The 23,045-nt window shown below is 38.0% G+C and overlaps 1 protein-coding gene across 4 annotated transcripts in view; it reads right to left on the reverse strand.

Moving 5' to 3' along the window:
* Window positions 1–23,045, reverse strand: part of Abcd3 (ATP binding cassette subfamily D member 3) — a 221,766-nt gene that overhangs the window by 173,247 nt on the left and 25,474 nt on the right. For 3 of the 4 annotated variants that reach the window (XM_051165701.1, XM_051165703.1, XM_051165700.1), the window contains exons 5-20: window positions 19,403–19,472; window positions 17,433–17,530; window positions 17,007–17,130; window positions 15,376–15,432; window positions 13,309–13,451; window positions 10,717–10,786; window positions 9,307–9,376; window positions 9,122–9,219; window positions 8,934–9,025; window positions 7,384–7,475; window positions 7,234–7,300; window positions 5,816–5,879; window positions 2,076–2,153; window positions 1,913–1,978; window positions 1,735–1,824; window positions 1,164–1,283 (exon numbers count right to left, since the gene is read on the reverse strand). In XM_051165701.1, the coding sequence (XP_051021658.1) occupies window positions 1,164–1,283; window positions 1,735–1,824; window positions 1,913–1,978; window positions 2,076–2,153; window positions 5,816–5,879; window positions 7,234–7,300; window positions 7,384–7,475; window positions 8,934–9,025; window positions 9,122–9,219; window positions 9,307–9,376; window positions 10,717–10,786; window positions 13,309–13,451; window positions 15,376–15,432; window positions 17,007–17,130; window positions 17,433–17,530; window positions 19,403–19,472 (1,399 nt within the window). Of the gene's footprint in view, window positions 1–1,163; window positions 1,284–1,734; window positions 1,825–1,912; window positions 1,979–2,075; window positions 2,154–5,815; window positions 5,880–7,233; window positions 7,301–7,383; window positions 7,476–8,933; window positions 9,026–9,121; window positions 9,220–9,306; window positions 9,377–10,716; window positions 10,787–13,308; window positions 13,452–15,375; window positions 15,433–17,006; window positions 17,131–17,432; window positions 17,531–19,402; window positions 19,473–20,827; window positions 20,898–23,045 lie in introns of all 4 variants that reach the window. The other variant, XM_051165702.1, reaches the window with a different exon arrangement.

Consider the following 23,045-nt stretch of genomic DNA (forward strand, 5'->3'; position numbering starts at 1 on the left):
GGGTTGGGAAGATGGCTCAGTGGGTAAACTGCCTGTTGTGTAAACATGAGGACCTGAGTTCAAATCCCTAGCACCCATATGACAAAAGCTAGGCATGGTGCCATCCACCTATAATCCAGTGCTAGAAGGCAGAAAAAAGGCATGCTGTAGGTTTGCTAGCCAGCCAGTCTAGCCAATTGATGAATCCAGATGCAATGACATGACAGATCCTGCCTCAAAAAGTAAATACACAAGACATCTGATGTAGACTCTGTAGTCCCTGGTGATGGTGAGCAGCCATGTGGGTACTAGGTACAGTACCTGGGTCCTTTGGAAGAGCAAACAGTGCTCTTTACTACCAAGCCATCTCTCTAGTCTATCTTTTTTTTGTGTGTTTGTTTTTGGATGACTAATTGTTGTAGGAAGGCCCAGCTCACTGGGACATCCCTGGGCAAGTGGGCCTGTGCTGAATAAAAAGGGAAGCTGACTGTGAGCTTGGAAGCAAGGCAGTAAGCAGCGCTCCCTTATCGGCTCTGCCTCAGTTCGTACACCTTGAGTTCCTGCCCTGACTTCTCTAGGTGACCAACTGTAACACATAATCTAAAATAAACTCTTTCAGTCTCCAAATTTGTTTTGGTCATGGTATTTTTCACACCAACCAAAAGCAAACTGGGACAGAAACCGGCACCAGACAATAGGATCTTGATACAAAGGATCTGACCATGTTGCTTTTTTGGAAGCATTTGGAACTTAGAGCTGGAAAATCATTTATTGCTCAGAGCCATTGTTCTGTGGGAGCTTGGAAAATCACAAGGAGGGTATGGTATACTGGAAGAGTAAGTGCTGGGCAGAGGGGAAAAATCTTTTTTCAAGATAACTTTGTTAATATAAGAATGTAAAGTGTTTCCAATTCTTCTTTATACTTTGAATTCTATGTAACTTTAGGAGTAGGTTAATGAGAGGAGAAACAAAGATACAAGTAAGAGTGAGGGGAGAATTAGGACAAAGGATAGGACAAAGAACTGAAGTTTCTAATAGTGTGGGCTGTTCAGGAAGAGCAGCCTGACTAATACTATAATATTTGCTGAGTAAAAGACAAATCCTTGTGTCCGGATTAGGCAAATCCTGGATTCTAACAGTGGCTTTAAGCAAGCATTTGGTACCAATCTTCTGAGGACACTGACCGCCATTCTTTGTTTTTCTCCTCCACTGAGTACATCCATCCAGTCCTGAACACTGTCCCAGCCTCCTTCCCGCTCAAGGATATGGCCCAGCTGCACGTTATCCAAGTACTCCTTCAGCACCTTTACGCGAAGATGAAAGATGGAAAATGTGTATTAGAAGCTGGCATCCTGCCCTATCTCATTGTTTAGAGTAGCTCAGTAACTCCATGGCCAGCCACTTGGACAGCTATGTGCTCTTCAAGAAAGAAATGACAAAGCTGACATGAACTGTCAGGCACTAGCCATACTATCCTGACAAAATGTCTGGTAGCTTACAGACAGTACAATATCATATAAACAAAGGATGGGGCAATGAGAATACAGCACTGTCAGGACAGTGAAAACACGCCATGAGTAACACCTTAGCAAAGCAGCTATCTTCTTACCGCCTCCCAGGGAGTTATAACAACGTTTTGGAAAGTGTTACAGATTAGGCCACACTATGTGACATTTAAAATGACAAAGAATCTGAATCCTGGGGGTGGAGGTGGGGGCCCAATCTCGATGCATGTAGATTATAAACACCCCTTACTTGGTCAGATATCCCCTTCTTTTTCTGATCTTCTTTTCCATCTGGATATATCACTTGGTCTCTTAGTGTTCCCAGGGTCATATAGGGTCGCTAGCAGGAACACAGCAGGAGTCATTAAAAGTACACTTTAAATTATTAAACAAACTTAAAGGTTACAAAATATTAAACTAAGTTTTACCTGAGGAACATAAAATAACTTTCCTCTCTCAGGTTTAGTAAGACGTCCTCCAAAAAGAGGCCATAACTATAAAAGCAAAGGGAGGACATACATGACCGTGAAATTCATAACCTGACAGTGTTACAAAAAAGACAGCAAGTTTTGGAAACCAGTACAGACGTACTTCACCGAGAACACGGAAGAGGGAACTCTTTCCACAGCCGTTAGGGCCACAAATGAGAACGTTGGCCCCAGATCGAACCTGAAAGACAATCATTCTTTGAATTAACTAAATCAAATGACTATGTGTATATGACAGATATTTCCTTACAGTCAAAGAGGGCTTTGCTAATTCTTAGCTTCTAGTTTTATCTGTAAGTGTGGCGTTAAGCACAACTATGCAGTGATATAGTGAAAGATCTTATATTTCTGCTTTCTTTCAATTTTTACTGTTTCTTTTTTTTCTTTTACTTAAAAAACCATTATTTATTTAGACTATTTAATGTAGTCTTAATCAGAATGCAAAATTTGGAAACTTAAAAAATCTGAGGATTCTTGAAAATAACAATTGTATATATTCATGTTAGTTAACACATTTTTACTTGCATTGTAGAGTAAATTCTTTTACTGAGAGGTCTATATTTACTAACAATACGTCACAAATATCCTTCAAGGTCACTGTATTTTTGTCCCTCTTGCCCATGCTTTTAATGCCTGCAAACATACTAAGAATATGCTAACTTATCTAAATGCTTCCCAATGATTAGATATGCAGATCATCTGTTATTTTGCTCTTTTAGAGAACACTGTGCATAACTTCTGTGTCAGCAAGAATATGTATAATAAAAAAGTAAATTAAATTGTATACCACAGACTAGGTACTGTGGTGAAAACCCAGAGTAGGATGAGAAAGCAGGAGTGAGTACAGACACTGTAGAGGTCAAAGGACACCTCACTGAAACGTGACAACTGGGAAAACTTCCAAAGACATGTTAGCAGCTTATCATAGAAAACCATTTCTGTCCTCCCACACAAGACAGGAACAAGCCAAGCCTCACAAAACAGACTGGTTCTGCTGGAGAAGACAGGAACGAGGAGAGCAGCAGTAACTGGGCTCAGAGAGGTACAAGGCAGGGAGAGTGGACAGTAGTCAGCAAACCCTAAAGAGCAACACAAAGCCAAAAGTACTCCATGCCAACTGAGGCTCCTACTGTGATGACACAGACGGCACTCAGCATTATTCAAAGTAGCCAAAGGGTAGAAACAGCCCGAGCAGATGACGGGGTGAACAGAATGTAGTAAGTGCACACAGTAAACACTACTCAAAGTAGTGACAATTTTGGAATTTTGGTTTCTTTTAAAAACAGAAATTTTATAAGAATGTATTTTTGTCTTAATCCCTGGTGTGGGGATACGAGGCTTCGTCAAACTGACTGAAGCAGCTGACTGATTTGCCTCACGCTTTAACAGAGGTGTGGTTTTGCCAGCTGCAGATAGTTTCTGTGATTGTGTGATATTTGGAATTCTGGGAACTTTTCAGAGGGAATATATATACTAGCCCCACCCCAACCCCCCATAGGAGGCATCAGTGGTTGTTGGTCATTTAGGGAGGCTGGCTGCAGTTTGTTAGTAGCCATGGTCAAAGAAGAAACAAAAGAGAAAAAATTAGACTCAGGGGTTTTCCTAAATCCTCCACCCCTCTATCCTGGTTTCTCTCCTACCTACTGTTAGCAGTGAAACTGGAGGGGCACGGGTGGGAAAAAGAAGAAACCACAACACAGCAAAACCCAGCTACAACTCACCCTAACTATGCCTGCACTGAGAGCTCATAAAGGATGAAGGCAGAGCTCGTACCCTGCAGAAAGCCCACTTGTTTAGCTGTAATATAACGCAACAGACAAGCAAGTGGGAAACGTGTGCTTCCTGATGCCTAAGAATGTCTGATGATGACTTTCCAAAAGAAGGAATCCTGATTTTCAAAAGTGAGACAGACTGGAAATTATAAAGAACTGAAAAAAATGTTTGTCCCATAAGGAAACTGCATGTTAAGGAAACTAGTGTGAAGAAAAACAAGAAAAGAGCAAATCTAATGTAGAGACAAGCCAGAGAGACACAGCGTGAGAGAGGCCAGAGAGACACAGTGTGGGAGAGGAAAAGGAGAGGTCACGGCAAATCTAGGAAACGACGGGCTCAGAAAGACTGGTCAATGAAACTAAGGCAAAAGCAAGCAGCAGTGAGCACTCTCACCACTAGGCTGTCAGTATTGACCAACCACCATACAGTTCTACTTCCTGTCATAGCTCCTGGCTTTAAAGGAAGTGTGATAACGATACAACACTCACTGTTAAGTTCAAAGCACTCTGCATACCTAACATTTTCTAGTTCTCTTAGTTCCTTAAAGTGGTAGATATATTTAGTAAATATAAGCTAGTAAGAGCTGAAAACTAAAGAATTATCTAAAGTTATATCAGTCTAAAATCAAATCTAACAATATTCCTTATTTTATAAGCTATCAGAAACATTTCAGTGAGGGCAGCTAGAAAACAGTCTTTACATTAAACACCTACCAATACATAAACACAAGGGGTGCATACAGAGGCATTCTAGAGCAGGACTATCCAGGACATGGCTATTTACTTCAAGCTAAATACAGTCTATAACAGTCATCAGCTGCACTTGCCGCCTTTCAGTGCTCAGTGCCCATCCCCGGCTGCTGAGCAGGACAGAGCTCTCCTGGGCAGTGCTGCCCTACAGGACAGTAACCCGAACTTAAGAGACCATTTGTATGAAAAGAATGTGTTATTAACTTTTAGTACTTCCAGCTCACAAAGTCTCAACAGACAACCTAAACAATAATCCTCAAAATTCGAGATACAAATCACAGAAAAAACAGCCATGCATTGCCTTTTCATTTCATATAATAGGAAAACATACTGAATCAGGGTCACTGTTTACTTGGCTGACATCCCACTTGGAATGGCTACACAAGAGGCAGCCGAGCTGCTAGTGTTTCAGGGCTACAGAGATGGCTGAGTAGATAAAGATATACTTCCTGCCGAGCCAGATGGCCTGAGTTCATACAGTAGATACCGAGAACCTACTCACTCAGATTGTGTTCTGACCTTGACATGCTCAGTATGGTGTGTGCTTCAACCCACAATACCACACAAAATAGGTAAATAAAACGTGAAGAGGAGGAGAGTGAGAGAGACTGTTATATTGCTTGTATGGATATAAATCTTCCTGCATTACCAAAAAAAAAAGGAAGGCATTAATTTAGCAGTTCTTTTTTAATTTAAGGAGATTAACATTGTAATTCTAATTAGATGCATCTTGTTGTAATGGACTTTATTTGAAAAAAATTTTAAAGATTTATTTATTATTATGTGTACAGTGCTCTGCCTGTATGTACACCTGCAGGACAGAAGAAGGCATCAGATCATATTACAGATGGTTGCAAGCCACCATGTGGTTGCTGGGAAGATGGCTCAATGGTTAACAGCACACTGACTGTTCTTCCAGAGGTCCTGAGTTCAACTCCCAGCAAAAAATAAAAAATTAAAGATTATTTTTTTTCATTTGTGTATATGCATGCCTGTATAAGCTTATGTGTGCCATGTGTGTGTAGAAGAGGATGTGAGATCTCTGAGAACTGAGACAGTTAGCCGCCGTGTGGGTACTGGGACTCTGCAACTTCACTGAACTGCTGAGCCATCTCTCCAGCAAGACAAACTTAATACAGTAGTAACCCCTGAGATTTTTAAGCCAGTCCATTTTAAGAAAAATGAGATTTCTAGATGGTTCAAATAGTTAATTTCACATGTAATTGAATGGATACATATAAAGACAACACAGCCCTTTAATTAAATCTTCAGTTCATATTTTTAAGATGATTTAAATTCACATGAACATTTTAAAACTTACTTCAAAACTAAGGTCTCGGATCAAGACATCTCCATTTGGTGTTGCTAAAGGAACGTGATCAAACCTAAAAAGGACATTAATAAAAAGAGGGAAGTTAAACCATGTAAGGAGCCCTATACCCCAAATAGGAACAACCCAAAACAGCAATAGGCCATTCCAACACCTCATGAAAGAATACATTCAGGTGACAAAATGCAATGAAAAGGTTCTCAAGATTTCTCACCACCAGAGAAAGGCAAATCAAAATTACACCAAGCACCACCCCTGCCAAGGATGGCAGTTATAGAGACAAAGGCAGGTAAGTGCCAGAAGATGCAGGGAAAGGGTATCCTTAACCACTGTGGGTAAGAGTGTAATTAGACAGCAATGACAGGAAAATAGCATGGAGGTTCTTCAAAAAACTAAAGATTTAACTGCTCTAAGTTCTCTTCTTCAGAGGTCACTCCTATTCCAGGAAATAAAATGTCTGTTACAGAGTGGTATGTGTACTCCCATACTCACTGTAGTTTTTATCAACAACCCAACTGAGGAAACTCCCCTTCTTTCACTGATAAAAGAATAAAGAATATATCATATGTGTAAGCACACACTCAAAACAAAGGAGTAGTATTCAGCCTTAAAAAAAAAAAAACAACAACAAACTAAACCTGGGGTGCTGAAGAGATGGATCTGTGGGTAAAAGATTCCCAGCAACCACATCCAGTGGCTCACAACCATTTGTAACTCCACTTCCAGGAGATTCAGTGTCCTTTTCTGTCTCCACAAACACCTACACAAACATGGTGCATACAGACAGGCAGGAGCATACATAGGCACATAGAAAAAAATCTTTCTTAAACTACTGAAACCATAAACATATTTCTAAAAGAACAGAGTCGTTCATTGTTCATGGTAGAGAGCATAATGGCAAGCAAACTAAGACAGAAAAAGAAACACAGCTCATATATACCTTCTATGTAGGATCTAAAGTAGTCACAGTCCTAGAAGAGAGTATGGTAGTAGTAGCTACAGGCTGAGGGGAGGGAAATGGAGGTGGTGTCATTCAAAAAGTATAAAAGCTTTAATTGTGAAGGAAGATAAGTAAGTTCTGGAGTTCTAACCAGCAGCACAGGGACAACAGTTAAAAATATGCTCTACACAGATGAAATGACATATACATACATATACACACATTCAGATAGAGATAAGAGATACAATAATTAGCTGAAACATGGACATTATTTTACAATGTACATGCAATATCAAAACATCAAATATACCTAAAAATGTATAACTTTTAAATCAATGATATACCAAAGCTATTTAAATTTTTTAAAAGTCACATTTAAATGACACATGTAATAACTGCAAGCTGCAGAGAAAGGCTGCCATGAAGGGTAACAGATGCACACAGTACAGCAATCTTTTTTTGTACATACTTTATAATATTGTCTACATTGATGACTTCTCCAGCACCAGGGATCAAGACATGCGTTCCTTCAATACCTTAAATGGAAAATAATTAGTAAGACATCACAGACTAGGAAAAGCTTAAAACTGTAGCTGCAAACTATGATATTTATATTTACCCTTTTCCTGCTGTGACACCATTGTGCGTTCATATTTGCCATGATTTAAATCCTTTAGTACTTGCATTAATTCTGTAATCCGAGCTGTAAAACTAAAATTTAATAGGAAGCATAATCAAAAGTCTAGGCTATTATTAAATCTTTTATATAAAATGTCTAAAATTATAACTTAGCTTAAAGGATATAACCTAAAAGAAGTTTATCAGCATAAAATACTAATGATAACACATACGTCCTAATTTGCTTTAGTAAAAGAGAAGCACAGGGAAATAGGGGAGGAGGTTTCGCAGGCTCCTCATCTCCGTGACACCCCATAAGAAGCAAGACAACAGTGTTTCCCTTGGGCCCTGGCAAGTATTCTTGTTAGTACACTCTGAAGACACAGGAGGGCTGGGTCCTGAGCTGCTGTAGTGACCTCTTGTCACATATAAGGCTGGCCTTTCTATCAGAAGGAAGGACACAATAATGATGCTATTTCTCTACAAATGGGCAAACAGGATATTTCCATGCTCATATTCTGAAGAAAGGAAAAGTTGAAGAATTCTTAATAGACGATGAAAATCACCGGGACAATAGAAATCAATCCAGTGACAAAAAGTTGGGGAGTATAAGAAAGACATAAAGGTCAATGGGAAGTTTTCTTATCAGAGAAACAAAAGGAGATATTCATTTGTCTGTTTTGGTGTAAATAACAAGCAGAAATTCCCCCAAAGGAAACCTTAGGCAGTGATAGGTACATTTATACTCTTGGTGCTGGGACTGTCATGGAAGCATAATTGTCCCTGTATCTATGAATTCTATATGCATTAAGTATCATGTTTTTAACATACCACCCTGTCCTTAATAAAATGGTTTTGGTGGTAGGAAAAAAGAACCCCTGCAAGGAAACCCCACATGCATGAACTTAATACAGGTCTGAGAAAAGTTACTAACAAGTACAGCACATGGCAGCTTCTCAAGAACAAGAGTCCACAGAGTGTTTACAACTGTCTTAACAACTATGACAGCAGAGAGAACACAGGGACAGATGTCACAGGCCGAAGATGGTAGTCAGCAAACTTCCTTAGGCAATCTGAAGTTTGTGGCACTTCTCATACCCTGGTACTGCATTTTAGATTTTTGCCTTCTATTTTCACTTCTGAGATGTTTAATGCCGCATTATCTAAGACAAAGTTGCTAGGTAATATAACAATCTACAACTACCTAAAGATGCCACAAAGTAACTTAATTTTTGTTCCATTAAAACCAACCTCTATTTGTTTGTTTAAGCAAGTTACGCCAAGAACCATCGTTTCCCAACTTACCCCAGGTCAGTGTCTGTGAAACACAACAAATGTGACGCTACCTAATTAAGACTCAGGACAGCTGTCCTCAGGAAGATGGAAAGTTCACTGAGAGAGAAGTCTTCCTTAATTTTCTACCAAAACCAGCTCCCTAGAGTAGGAAAAGTCAGTCGCTCCCTTATCTTAATCTCAACTGGGTACCAGCATTATAAGAACAATATATGTTTAAAAATTATTCTTGCAATTGCTTATTGTTACAAATCTTACCCAGCCAATCTAGTCATTTCACGCCCAGCCAAAACTATACGACCCAAAGCTTGAGACATTCTCAAAAGCATTCTTCCACTTTGGTAGTAGTCCTTAAAGAGAAATGAGTATTATATTGTGCCCACATTTCTAAAGTAAAAACAAAGCCTTACTTTTGCATTCTCACTGCACTGGTATTACTATCTTACCTCCAGGAGTTCTGAATGTGTGCTGTGAAGATGGCGAGGGTGTGACAAGTCTAGGAAAGGACGGCTGACAACCAGGTACCCAACTACAGTGGCAACATCTGGGACAAAACAGTTAAGATTTTAAATATCATTATTCCACTTTTCCCACAAATCATGTTGCACCATCTCTTTTAAATCATACTTACATTTGGCAATGATGCTATCAACAAAACCCATAGTAAACCGAAAGAAAATGAAATTATGAAGGTGTTCCACCTGAAAAAAAAAAACAAAAGCTCATTTTTTAACAAATAAAAAACTGATTTTCCCTAAGGACAGAGCATAGTTAATTTACAAATATGTGCTGAGTAGCTATGATTCCTGTCTGTATTTTACCCACACAATGAGCATAATGCTGGGCAGAAAGCAGGTGCCCAACACACAGCACAACAAACCACGCGCGCTTATCAGCATGGTTTCCATTACACATTATGCTGTTTCCAATACTGCCAAACACATATATACCCAAACTCATCAGTCACCAGAACAAAAAGGAAGAATGAGCAGCCATTTCCAATAGGCTTGTCTATATGAGATGAAGACCTACACATTGAAAAAAGCTGAGAAAAGCTGGTGCATGGACAGCAGTCCTCTGAAAAGGGGCTTTGTATGTTATTATCAGTGAGCACTTTAAAAACTCTAGTCATGTTAGATGGCAAAAATCCAGTTTTTTAAATAGTCCACAACAATTTTTAGTATTGTTAGAATATGTATTTAATATCACAAATTTCCACTGAAGTATTAGCTCCCCAGAGGCAGGTTTTCACCCATCACTCTCCCCATCTAATTACCGTTAGCACCTACACAGCCTACCTGGCACTTAGTGACTTTTGAATGAGTAAAACTCTTTGAATTCAAAATTTCCAAGCAGCAAATAAAAACCTTTTAAAAAACTCTGTATACTACAAATATTAGGTCAACAAACTATGAGCTACAAAATCCAGCATGCCATTTGTGTTGCAAATCTTTTCTTAAGACAGCCACAGTCACTCATGCAAGTATTACAGTGTGAAGAGAGACTACATAGTCAGGAAACTTAAAATATATACATACTCGTTTGTCCTTCACAGAAAAAGCTTGCTGACCCTGCTCTATCAAATAGTCTCCACTGATCGTGGGAACCATTAAATTAATCATCCAATGAGAGTTCTATAGCAACGATTGCAAAAATGCACCAGATTATTTTAATAAATCAGCCCATTTTATAAATGGGGAATTTAATGTTGATGCAATAGTTTTTAAACTCAATTTTACTTTAAAACATAGTATAGGGCTGGAGAGATGGTTCAGTGGTTAAGAGCACTGCCTGCTCATCCAGAGGTCCTGAGTTCGGTTCCCAGCAACCACATGGTGGCTCACAACCATCTATGGTGAGATCTGGTGCCCTCTTCTGCAGATAAAGCACTCATATATAATAAATACAATAACTAAATCTTAAAAATTTTTTTCAAAAATAAAACAGTATAAAGACTAACTATTTAAAATATATATTTATTTATTCATACATATGTAAAGGCATAGGGAAAAAAACTTTGACCCTCAAGTAGTTATCTTACCAGTTTTCGGAAGACTGAGTGGATTGTCTGCTTTTCTCGTTTATTCCCATTATAAAAGGCAACTTCTTCACTATTAAAGAAAATAATTAGGAATTAATGCCACTGTTAACTCACCCTGAAATGTAACTGAAGGGCAGTGTTCAATGAGTGAGCTTTTGTTGTGTGTGTGGACACCCTGGGTCAGTGAGAGATGGCTCAAGGGTAAGCACTTGCTGTGCAAGCCTGAGTTCACCTACATAAAGGCTGAAGGAGAGAACCAACTCCACAAAGCTCTCCTCTGACCGCCAAAAGCACTCAGTAGCAGGCCCCCTCCTCAATAACAGTAAAACAAATGAATAACAAAATGATAAATGGACATCTTGTCCCTAAAAGAAAGTCTGGCACAAGCCAAGCCAGTTCCTAGCAAAGCTTGTAGGAGCACAAGAGCACACAACTGACTGGATCACAAATTGGACTATAACCTGGCTGTTAAAGATGCAGTGAGCAAATGCTCACAAACTGTAACTGAGGCAGAAGAGGAAAGACACCCTGTTATAGACAAAGTTTAAGCTGGGACAGACATAGACCATAAGTTAAATTACAGACCTAAACTGTAAAGAGCTGGAAAAAATTAACAGAAAAATACAAGTAGTGATGCTTTGCTATTCAGCCTTTGAAACACAGAAGAGCAAGTGACACCCTGAGGCGCTGTAGTGCTGGAGGTATGGCTGCACATTATCCCTCATAAGCATCTCCCCTGAAAGCATGAATGGGCCCACAAGAGCCACAAAGGTCTTCAGTAGGAAAAAACAGTCCCTGCAGATGAAGAAAGGCTCAATGTAATTAGGCAAATTCTTTACAGTTACGTAACCAGCATAGTTCAGCGGCTAAAATTATCGCTCCTGTCTAAACTAAAAGTTATGGTCTTTCTGTCCTGTAAGCAGGATGTAAACTGCTCAAGCAAAGTGTTTCTAGAATTACAGATGGTTGTGAGCCAGCATATGTGTGCTAGGAATGGAACCCAAGTCCTCTGCAAAAGTAACAAGTGTTCTTAACTTCAGAGCCATCTCTCCAGCCCCCCACTCCCCAACCCCCCCCCCCACAGCACTTCTTATAGCACCAGAAAGTAAATATAAACACAGACGCCTAAATACCACAGCTTAGACACAGTAAGAATGTATGTGAAGGCTGGTGAGATGGCTAGGCAGCACCAGCAGGCAGGCCTGACAAATCCAAGTCCATCCCAGAGCACCACATGGTGGCAGGAGACAGCTGAGATCTCCACACGTCCCCAAACGGGTAGTTATATACCCATGTGCACACAACACACATCAAAATGCAAACCTACAACCTCAGTAGTCAGTGCACCAAGGCAGGAGAACTGGAAGTCCAAAGCTAACAGGGTTACATAGTAAGACAAAGAAAGACTAAGGTAGAAAAAGAGGAGGAGGAGGTGGAGGGGAAGGGATGGGAACAGAAGAATCTCTTAAAGAAATAACAAGAAGTGGTTTCTAGCAGTAAAGCTTGGAACTGCTTTTGCTATTTTGCAATCACAAGAGTTAAACAGAGGAAAGGGGTGGTCACAAGGCAGGGCAGAGCCAAGAGAATGCCCAGCAAGAGTCACAGGTGTGCTGGGACTGCTGTGTCCTGAGGGTTCTTACGGGAGACACCAATGTCTCTACTATGGGGGCATGTTGGTTTTCACTAACTATACCCACTATCCCCTGCCTCCCTAGAGCATGGATCTCTACATATAAAATTCATAGGATTTCAACAAGGAAAAGGAAGAGGAAATTACTAACAGAATAATGTCCTAAGTAGTTCTGTAACTTCCTATAGAGTACCCTACATAGTATTACATACATACTAGGACCCTCAAAATTGACTTAAGGATAGGCCCAAGAAAGTTTACAGAGCATCCTAGTTCCTGATGAAAACCTGAGCCAGAAGCAAGTGTAGAGAGTTAATCCTCTTAACGAGTCATTTATCTAGCTACAGGAAATTGAAGTTATAAATAACTTGCTAAAATCACATAATATATAATTGATAAGTAGAAAGGGTAGACTTTGAACTAATATAGATGACTTCAATGCTTATATTTTCTTATTATTTTAGATCTCAAAACTGACCAGAGTTCTGGCTTGCATTCAAGAGATCCTAAGGCTCAATTCCCAGCACCCCTTCTCCCCACAAAAAAACTATCTGGAAAACATGGAATTACTTACTGAGCACTGAAAAACAGTCACAACTTTAAAAATGCCTGGATTTAACTTATCCAGTAAGTAAATTAAGGCAAAAGTTTCTTTGAATAAGTACAAACAAATCTGAATTATATCATGACTAAATTTTAAAATGAAATTCACAGAAAATCAGTAAATTGTAAGATATGGTACGGTAAATCAAGGAAACTACAAGGCTAACAAAGAGTAGCTGAACTACCCAGGATTTCTACTTTATAAAACCAATATTCCAAATGAGGCTTATTTTCAAAAAAAGTGAAAACCCATACTATTTTCAGTACCTGTATTGAAAGTTTAATTTCAAGTAAATATAAATGATAGCAATATCCACAAAAGCAAAGCTTCATTGTCATTTTAGAATGTTTCTACTTACCTATTTGTGATAAGTCGGGAATTAACGTATCTATATTCTCCTTCATATTTCTGCTCTGTAATTGTCATCTTACCGATGGGTCTTCTGAGCCGAGTTAGGAATAGCCCAGAAACAAGCAAGTAAGCCATCATGCTTGCTGGGCCCTACGGTTAACGAAAGAGAAAGACGCACAACACTCAAGGACACAGTAATAAAATCCATGCACAGAAGGTCCATAAGCAACTGGGACTGAGAAGCTGGGCCTTTGCTTACTTTTCTTTTTCTCCTGGAAAATTTCCTGCTATTCTCTACACGTCTATCATTCACTGGCACTGTTTAGTTCCCCTCCCCAAACCGCTCATGGTACTTACCTTCTCTGTCATCTAGCCTCTTCTGCTGGAACCCAACCTGATGTTCTCTTGAGAGTCCACAGTTCTCAGAGCTCTGCTTTACATTCTATTTGTTAATATTCCCCTAGGTTCCTTCCTTAGCTCTTATCTTATGCTAAATTTATACTTCTAGGCCACCATTTGTAGGGTACAAGATAATACTGCCAAGTACTACCATGCACCCTCACCCAACAGTGAGCATTAAACAAGCTGTCAGCCGTTCCCTGCTTGTACATTGCATTTTCATCTTCTATACTTTACAACTCTGTAAGTGACCCCACGGCCCACTGACCATCTTAAGTTTCAACTAGACCCCAAACCACCCTTAATTTCTACGTATCTCTCATATATTGCCCCAATCAAAACTATCTTCCTGACATGCCATTCAGTAGGGCTGTTCCCGCATCTGACAAGCTTACCAACTAATGCACATCTAAGCATCTCCTCAAAACAGTTCACAATCAGCTCCAATTCTTCCAGGTACTAAATACTTCCTTAAAACTTCCACTAGTGGGCATTTCATACTTCATTATAACTTCCTGAATAATTCTTTAAATATATTATAACCTTCCTTCTGCAGGAACTGACTCATCTTTTATGGCTAGTACAATGTATATAAACACATATACCAAGATTTTTCAAAATTGTACCTGACTGATTAAATACTTTCAATAACTACAGCAAATTGGCTGGAGATGCTAACTGTACTTTTTAAACGCTGATGCAGAACTGCACATATAAATATGAAAAATATAAGAAATATAAAGTATAGTATAGAGACTAGAAACAATTATGGTAGGGTACAGTCAGCCATAGAATGATGAAACCTGAATCACAGGGTAGTAAAAAGAAAAACAGGAAATTCAAACAAAAGGAAAGCAATAAAAACAACCAGGTAAATTATTAATCAACCACAAAATTAATAAAAAATGACACTATACCTAGGCACATAAAACCAACACACTGTTACATGGTTTGCTATAAATACATAATGCAATAAAATTAAAATAATTATTCGTTAGATGTCAATAAGACTCAAAAAAAAAAAAAAAGAAAAGAAAAGAAAAAGAAACTCTTGTCACCACAAATATCAGAGAAAAGAGATAAGGCTCATGGACTAGCCAACAACTTATCATTATAATTTATCATTATAAAACACTTCTGAAACTAGTATTTCACTCTGAGAATATTGCTGATCTTATTCTAACTTATTTAAATTATTTGCTGCCAAATCTCTCATTACTTTGCAACAATAGGTATGCATGTGTTCAAAGTATGCAATGTGTGTTTGAATACTCATGGTTATTATTGCCAGAAAAAAAAAAGTAAGTATCTAATTTAAAAGAAACTGAAAAGCGAAATTAGGATACTTATTTTAAAGCCTCCAGTATAGTATTATTTTATAGCTGTGTCATATGAAGTATAATGTGAAGATGTTTCCAAAAATTCTTAGACCTTCACACTGATTACCACATGCAGAACAGGGGTAGCAATACGGCTCAGTGGGTAACGACATTTTTGCCAAGGCTGAGTTCAATCCCTGGACCCCACATGGTGAAAAGAAAAAATAAAAACTCCTGCAAGTTGTCCTGTAACCTCCACACATGTGCATGTGTACATGCATGCGTGTATGTGTGTGTGTGTGTGTACACTTGTGCATATACACAAATACAAACAAAAAGAATAAAAGTGGACTCACCTGAGCTCCAATTGCACTTGTTAACTTGAAAATATATAAAACTATGTCTAAAAATGGCTGTTAAAAAACACATTAGAATATAAAGAATTAGAACTAAGAATTAGCTTGCCTAGACTGATAAGTAATACAAAATGTAATTCAATATTTAATACATAATATGTGCAGTTCTCACTGTGCTTAATAGACTGTAACAGTGCCTAGATCAATGATTATAATACAGTTAAGAACATAAAACGGAGATATCACAAACAATGACTATTGACCATCAAGTGTGAGAAATATTTCTCTTCATTACTAAGCTATCTCTATCAGGATAATTACCCATATACAGAAATATGAATACATTAAATAAAATTATGAGTTATAATTCCAAATCTGCTATGCATTTCCTGGTTTGATACCACGTCAAGATGAGAGGGACTTCCTTCTGTAAGACTGTTTGAATCTACTACCTTATCATAACAATTACAAAAGTGAAATAACCCTGTGAGTCTACGGAGCTTATCTGATGATATAATACTTGAAGTTTCTTCACATTACGGTACTGCTACTGAGAAGAACTCAAATGGTGTTCCAACAGCAACATCTGCTTTAACCTTTTCCAAGGAACCCACATTGTATTCATTGATCTGAAGTCTAACACATGATGAGTACTAACAGAAACGGTTTGTTTTATGAACTGGCTTACACTAAGATGCACCCTTCCGTTTCATATTATTAAGAAGTTTAAAATATTTTTAAGATTCAATTCAAATATAAGTCAGGAATTAAATTGATATTTAAAACAGAATGCACTATAGCACACAGAAACACTATAATTAATTTCAGAACATTTCTCTTCTTACGGACATGACACTTTATGAGCTACATATTTACTCAAGGCCTAGAGGAAAGGCTTTGAAACAGCTTCTCTGCAGAATCAGCTTCATAGACGTATTAATAACACTGAAGAGAGAGGTGCTAGATATGTGACTCAGGGGTAAAGTGTTTGCCATGAGCACCTAACCACCCAAATCCTCACTTCCAGAACACACATAAAAGCTGAACACCGAGCACAAGCATATCTAATGCCAGCATGCTCCTCTCAGGAGATGGGCAATTGTCACATGGACACACAGCAGTGAACAGCAAGAGAGAGACTATCTCAAATCCAGGTGGAATGTAAGACTGACACCCAAAGCTGCACATATGAACACATTCGAAACACAAACATATGCACATGCGCGCACATGCGCACGCGCACACACACACATTATGGTTCTTCACATATGGATATTGAAGAAGATAAACAGAAAGTCCCTTGTCTCATTTTATGGATGTCTAATTTGAAATATAAGCTGAAAAGTCAACCTGTAACAAGTGCTAGAAGTAAACAGGCAAGAACACTTGTCTGAAATCCGTCTGCGAAACTTTTATAAAACTTTTATAATTTTATAATTTCAAATCTAAGTCAAACATTTCACAGAAGTAAGATTTTTTAAACTAATTACATAATTAAAACAATTACAGCTATCTGAATTTTCTTTTAAAGGCATCATTTATACTCTACTCCGTTTCACCCAATCAATTCTATAAAAATTCAAAATTCAACAAATCTAACAAAAACATTTTTCTTAAGTAGGTAAACTTACCTTACTAAGATTTGAATACAGATCAACTACACTGTTACAAAATTTTTCTACATCTTGTGTAAGCAGCTGGTCTGGATTTGCTATTCTGTTATCCAGGTTGCCCATTTTATAATATGTGAAAGCTCTGAAACAGCAATTAGAAAGTGATTTCAAAACACGGATTTCAGAGAGCACGCATATGCACATTCTCCTACCCGCTGCACACCCACGCAGACTAGTCTAGACATCCTGGGTACTGTCCTAACTCACGTCAGCCATGGAGAAGAGCCCAGAGGAGGGCGACTTGGTAGCTAATGGCTCTAGGATTAGAGCTCCATCACTAACTGGTCACCCCCAATGTGCTCCTAGTCTAAGAGCCATTTTCTTATAAGATAAACCAATAACGTAAACACTGCTGTCCAATTTAGACACCAGGGTTGCACTTACTGGAGATACTCCTCATAGAGGTACCGCGTGAGCCGCACTCTGAAGCACAGTTTGAGCTCATTTAACCCATACTTGAGGAAGTTGTTAACCAGCGAGATCTAAAACAAACAAGTGAGTATTAGTGGTTTGTTTCAACTTCAACTTACTAAATTGTAAATCTATCAGTTTCTGTCTCTACAAGTTCCGATTTTTATAACTCACAGGCCATACTGTAATTCAGTTCTGTTTTATTTAGATTTTATAACAATGCAAAAATAAAAAGCTAAGCTACATGTACTTAATTACGGTATTTGGACTCTTACTTGGACCTTAATTTTAAAATATTATTAAGACCCTTTCAGGGTAACCAAAAATGCAAAGCTTTCTGCTTTGACCTGATAGGAAGTGTACAAGTGCAGACACTGCAGTCCCTCACGCCCACCACCTACCACACTGCAGCCTGCACTGTGGGCTCGCGTCACAGTCCACGCTCCACCATCAGCACGATGGCCTAGACTATGGGTTCTACTCACAATCCACGTGTCTTTGCTTCTACAGTGTGAGTTTCATGTGCTACTTTCCGGATTATTCTACAGCCTCTTTCCTAATCTAGCCCACCATTAAATCAATCCCTCCACAGTTTTGTTTAAACTCACTTTATTAAAAATGTTCTCACAGTGTTTCCAACCTTTGATTCCTGTTACCTATATTAATTTTTTAACTGAAAAGTCTAAAAATTATGTATGCCCATCCTCAGGCTATATTAAACTAGAATTTAATTAGGTTTCACAAGCCAACTTCTCCTCCCAAATCTGGACATTAGAAGTCTTAAGGACCAAGAAAATAAAAATAAAGACCAAGGTAAGAAAATCACTTGGGTTTTAGGTTAAACTAATTTCTAAGTAAACTCAGATAATAGAATCTAGTTTAAAAGTGGTTCAAGTTGCAACTATTTATGTTTTCAATCAGTAGTTCCTGGGTGATTTACCCATCTTACTCCCAATTTCACAATCTAGAAATGTTTTCAGTTGTCCCAAGTGGGAACGGGTCCTATTGCCATTTAATAGCATGTGCTTAAACACTAGAGAAAACCTGGTCAGCAAAGAGTTGAGAGGAAAAAAAGAAGACAGAGAGGAAGGGAGGGAAGGAAAGGGGAGGGAAGCAGAGATCAGGGGTGGGGGGGGGGGGCAGAAAACAGAGAGAGGGAGAAAAAAGTGTGTGTGTGTGTGTGTGTGTGTGTGTGTGTGTGTGTGTGTGTGTGTGTGTGTGTTTACAAATACACTAATAAAGATAAATTCAAGCCAAATAAAAATTTTCAATTTTCTATTAAGTGTAAAAGTTTATTCTGAAGCATGGGAGAATAGCAAAGTAGAAGGATCCAGAGGGTCCTAGAAACCTACAAGTAGAACATTATGATAGGCAGATTTGGGCCCAGGGGTCCCGCTCAAACTAAGGCACCAGCCAAGGACAATACAGGCGGTAAACTTTAAACCCCTACCCAGATCTAGCCAATGGTCAGAACAGTCTCCACAGTTGAGTGGAGAGTGGGATATGACTTTCTCATGTACTCTTGTGCCTCACACTTGACCATGTCCCCTGGAGGAAGAGACCTGGTGGCACTCAGAGGAAGGACAGCAGGTTACCGAGAAGAGACTTGATACCCTATGAGCATATACAGGGAGAGGTAATCCCCCTCAGGAACAGTCATAGGGAGGGGGAATAAGGGGAAAATGGGAGGGAGGGAAGAATGGGAGGATACAAGGGATTGGATAACCATTGAGATGTAACAAGAATAAATTAATAAAAAAAAAAAAAAAAGAAAGAAAAGGAAAAAAAAAAGTTTACCCTGAAAAAAATTAGACTATAAACTACAAAATTTAGCACAAAATTAGAATTTAATATCACAAATCTTTGAAGTTAGTAAGTACAAATTCAAATTGTAATGAGGTGTAAAGTTTCCCTACAGGGAAGTTATGAAGAAGTACACTTACAAGAGGCATGGCGGCGATGAAGTTGAATAAGTATTTCTTGAAATCTTTGCTGCTACGACCAATGATGCCACTGCAAACCAGCACATGCAATGCATTAGTTGCAAAGAAGCCAAATGTAACACTAGAAAACCTAGAGCTCTAAAACCATCTTGGGAATTTCTACTGAATTTTTAAGTCATAAGGAAAAAATAAAACAGCCTAACTAGATTCTAATACAGTTTTATCTAAAAAGAAAGTATGGCATGTGCACACCTTGAATCCCAGCACGCAAAGGCAGGCAGATCTCTGTGAGTTTAAGGCCAGCCTGGTCTACATATTAAGACTCAAGTTAGCCCAGGGCTACATACCAAGACCCTGTCTAGAAAAAAGACAAAGAAAAATAAAGAAAGAAATTTATGGAGTAATGAGACTTAAGCCATAGGTCCTGGCCGTCCAATCCTGAGACTGGCTGGCACCTGAGGGAAGCTCTGAATCAATCTGTAAAAGCTTCTGGTCCCTGACACAGTTCAAAAAAAATCAGTTCCTCTTTTATCTGCTTTTTGTTTGTTTTGTACATTTACCTGCTTTTCAAATATATATTAAGAATCTAAAATAAGGGTTCTACTACTTTATTTAAGAGTTTGAAATCCAGGGTTGGAGAGATGGCTCAGCTGTAAAGAGCACTTGCTCTTCTTACAGAGGATTTGGGTTTTGTTCCCAGCATCCACACAGCAGTTCATAACTGTCTGTAATCTCTTCTCACCTCTGCAAGTACTAGGCATGCATGTGGTGCAGACACATGCATGCAGGCAAAACCCATATAGATAAAATAAAAATAAATCCTAATAAAAGCTTGACGGCCATTATTTAGTAGTATATTGTGCATATATATTTGTTAAAGAGGACGGGTATGGTCACAGAACTTTCTTTTCAGAAAAATTTTAGCAAACAATATGCTTAGATCGCCTAAAAAGCTGACTGATAAGGAAATAATTTATCATTAATCCACATTTGGGGAAATCTGGATTAAACAAAGCTATAAAACATCTTTACCAAAGATCTTCTCAAAGATTTTAATATCAAAAAATCTAAAGGGATTTACTGCATGCCTATTTTCTTGACAAAACTTTTAGGAAATGTTACCTTATACTAACAAAAAATATATTTTTTCTATAATTCTTGAAGAAAAGAAATATTGTTTTTTTTTTTTTAAAGCTGAACTAAAAGGAAAAAATGCAACAGTACAAAAATACTGTTAATAGCAATAATCCTACTTGGAACAAGAAGCAATTAGGACAGTGCAAAAAGCTTATAAGTTCAGTTAAAGTTGAGTCAAAGTACAGAAAACCAAAAAGCTTTAGTGCTGCCCAAGCTGTGAAACACTTGACACTATATATAACATTTGATACAGCACATGCCATCCATCCATCATTGCACACTGTTTACCAATGGAGTAGCTGCTATAAATTTTAAAAATGGTTCCTTGAATAAAGGCACACTTCTGCTTATTATTCCACTGCAAAAGAAACACAGTTAAGAAAGAGTAATTAAGCTACTATTACTCCCAAGGATTCAAGGACATTTATGAAAGATTGTCTGGTACTTTAAAAATAATGCTCATAACAAAATAGATGAAAATAAAATACATCTGTACACTTAGATAAAGCAGCCACAGTTAAGAAGGCTCCTCTTCCACATTGTGGCATCACTAGCTTCATCCTTACAGATGTCTGTCCTATTATAACTTCCACATTCTACACATTTCTTGGCCATTACTAACAAGTAGGTCTTAAATATGAACGAATATAAAAGGGAGCACATTAATAATACTAACAAATTTCCTGGAAACTCTAGACCTCCTTAGAAGAGCCAAAAATGAAAAGGCAAATTCATTCACAATGCAACTTTAATACTGAGTCAAAGAGTGTTGATTTTTCAAATAAAATTGCCCTGCAATATTTAAACTATTTTAACTAAGTAACTAATAAAATATTTGTATTTAACCAAGTGTTGAAGTCCCATACATGACTGGAGCTCAAAAACTGCACTGCAGAGAAAGTTGTCTTAGTTACTTTCCTCTGCTGTGTAGAGATGCCATGACCAGAGAGAGGGAGAGAGAAATAACAGTAACTAGGAATGGCATCAGTTACTAAAACCTCAAGGCCTACCTCCAGTGAAATGTTATTAAGTTTTTTATTTTATTTTAGACAGGGTCTTGAATAGAGTGGCAGGTTGACTGTAAACATACACTCTTCCTGCATCAGACTTCTCATATCTGGAATTATTGGAATATGCCACCACACCCCAACTCCTAAGGAATTGTTTTAAGTAAAATAACCCCCAAGAAAACTTATAGAAAGAAATTCTTTTTAGTTTCACAATTAAGATTTAAAACTGAATACTAGGCTGACTAACAAAACTATCAATTGGCTTCTGTCCATCATCATCAATTAAACTACATATCACCTACTCTTGGCAATGTATTTTCCATGTTAATAAGTGTGTAAAAAAATCAATTCAATAAAATATAGAAACCCATAGTACATAAAAATTACTGTTTTGGATTACAGAAGCATCTAAAAGGAAAAATAACTAAAAAAAAAACAATTTTCCATTCTTTTCTTTAAGAGATAAAGTAATATTAAATTCTGTACCATTCTTTATGTGATTCCAGTACTTAATATAATATTTCTAGTGGGCATTTTTAACACACCAAATACAATATCATGTGTGAAGACTATAATAATTGAAAAGATACTTAAAATTATAGAAAAAATTATCAAAGAAAAAATATGAAACTTTACAAATCAAGTGGAAGGTTAGAAATGTCTTCTATATATCTACCATATTAAGGTCTCAAATTACTTGGGCTTACAGCTTATATACACAGAGCATGACCAAAAACTATTATTACACATGTACACATATGCACACACTTGAGATTCCTATAGACCCCTTCAACGCGACCAGATGACCAACAAGCCCTGTGTGGTGGTGGCATTGTTTTTAAGCTTTCACTTTTAAGTGTTAATTCACAGCCAAGAGTCACAAGCTGCTTGAGAAAATTCTCTAACATTAAAAAGGACTGTTAAAGACACAGAATTCTGGCAGCTAAAAGACAAAACAAACAAAATAACAAAATAACAAAAAAGAAGAGGAGGAGGCGGTGGTGGTGAGGGTGGTGGTAGTAGTAGTAGTAATGGCTTCAGAAATGAAAAAAAAAAAAAAACTCCTTAACTGAAAGTATGACTACTATAAAAATGAGGATCCCTACAAAAGATGGTTCTTGGAAATAAAATTATGTCAAAAATTCTCTGGAAAATGTGGGGAGAAAATTTCTAGCTAATAGAATTAAAGTGTCAGACATGATAGGTAGTTTTTACAGCTTGCTGTAAAATGGAATCACCTGACACCCCAAATGGTGACAGCTAATTAAACCAGAAACTCCTGAGTGAGGCCCAGGCATCAGCAATTCTTCAGATGAAACAGATGATTCTACAACCCGCAGCCGAGCTGAGAACTGACACTCTCAGTCTGATGACAATGAGTTTCAAAGTGGATGTACAAACACAGGTGGGTCATCAGTGACATGTGGGAATAGAAGAAAGACATTTTCAGATCCACAAGGGCTCAAAATTTTACTCCCCTTGGCCCTTTCTCAGAG

The sequence above is a fragment of the Acomys russatus genome, chromosome 23 (genome assembly GCF_903995435.1).
Source record: "Acomys russatus chromosome 23, mAcoRus1.1, whole genome shotgun sequence".
NCBI classification, from domain to species: Eukaryota; Metazoa; Chordata; class Mammalia; order Rodentia; family Muridae; genus Acomys; species Acomys russatus.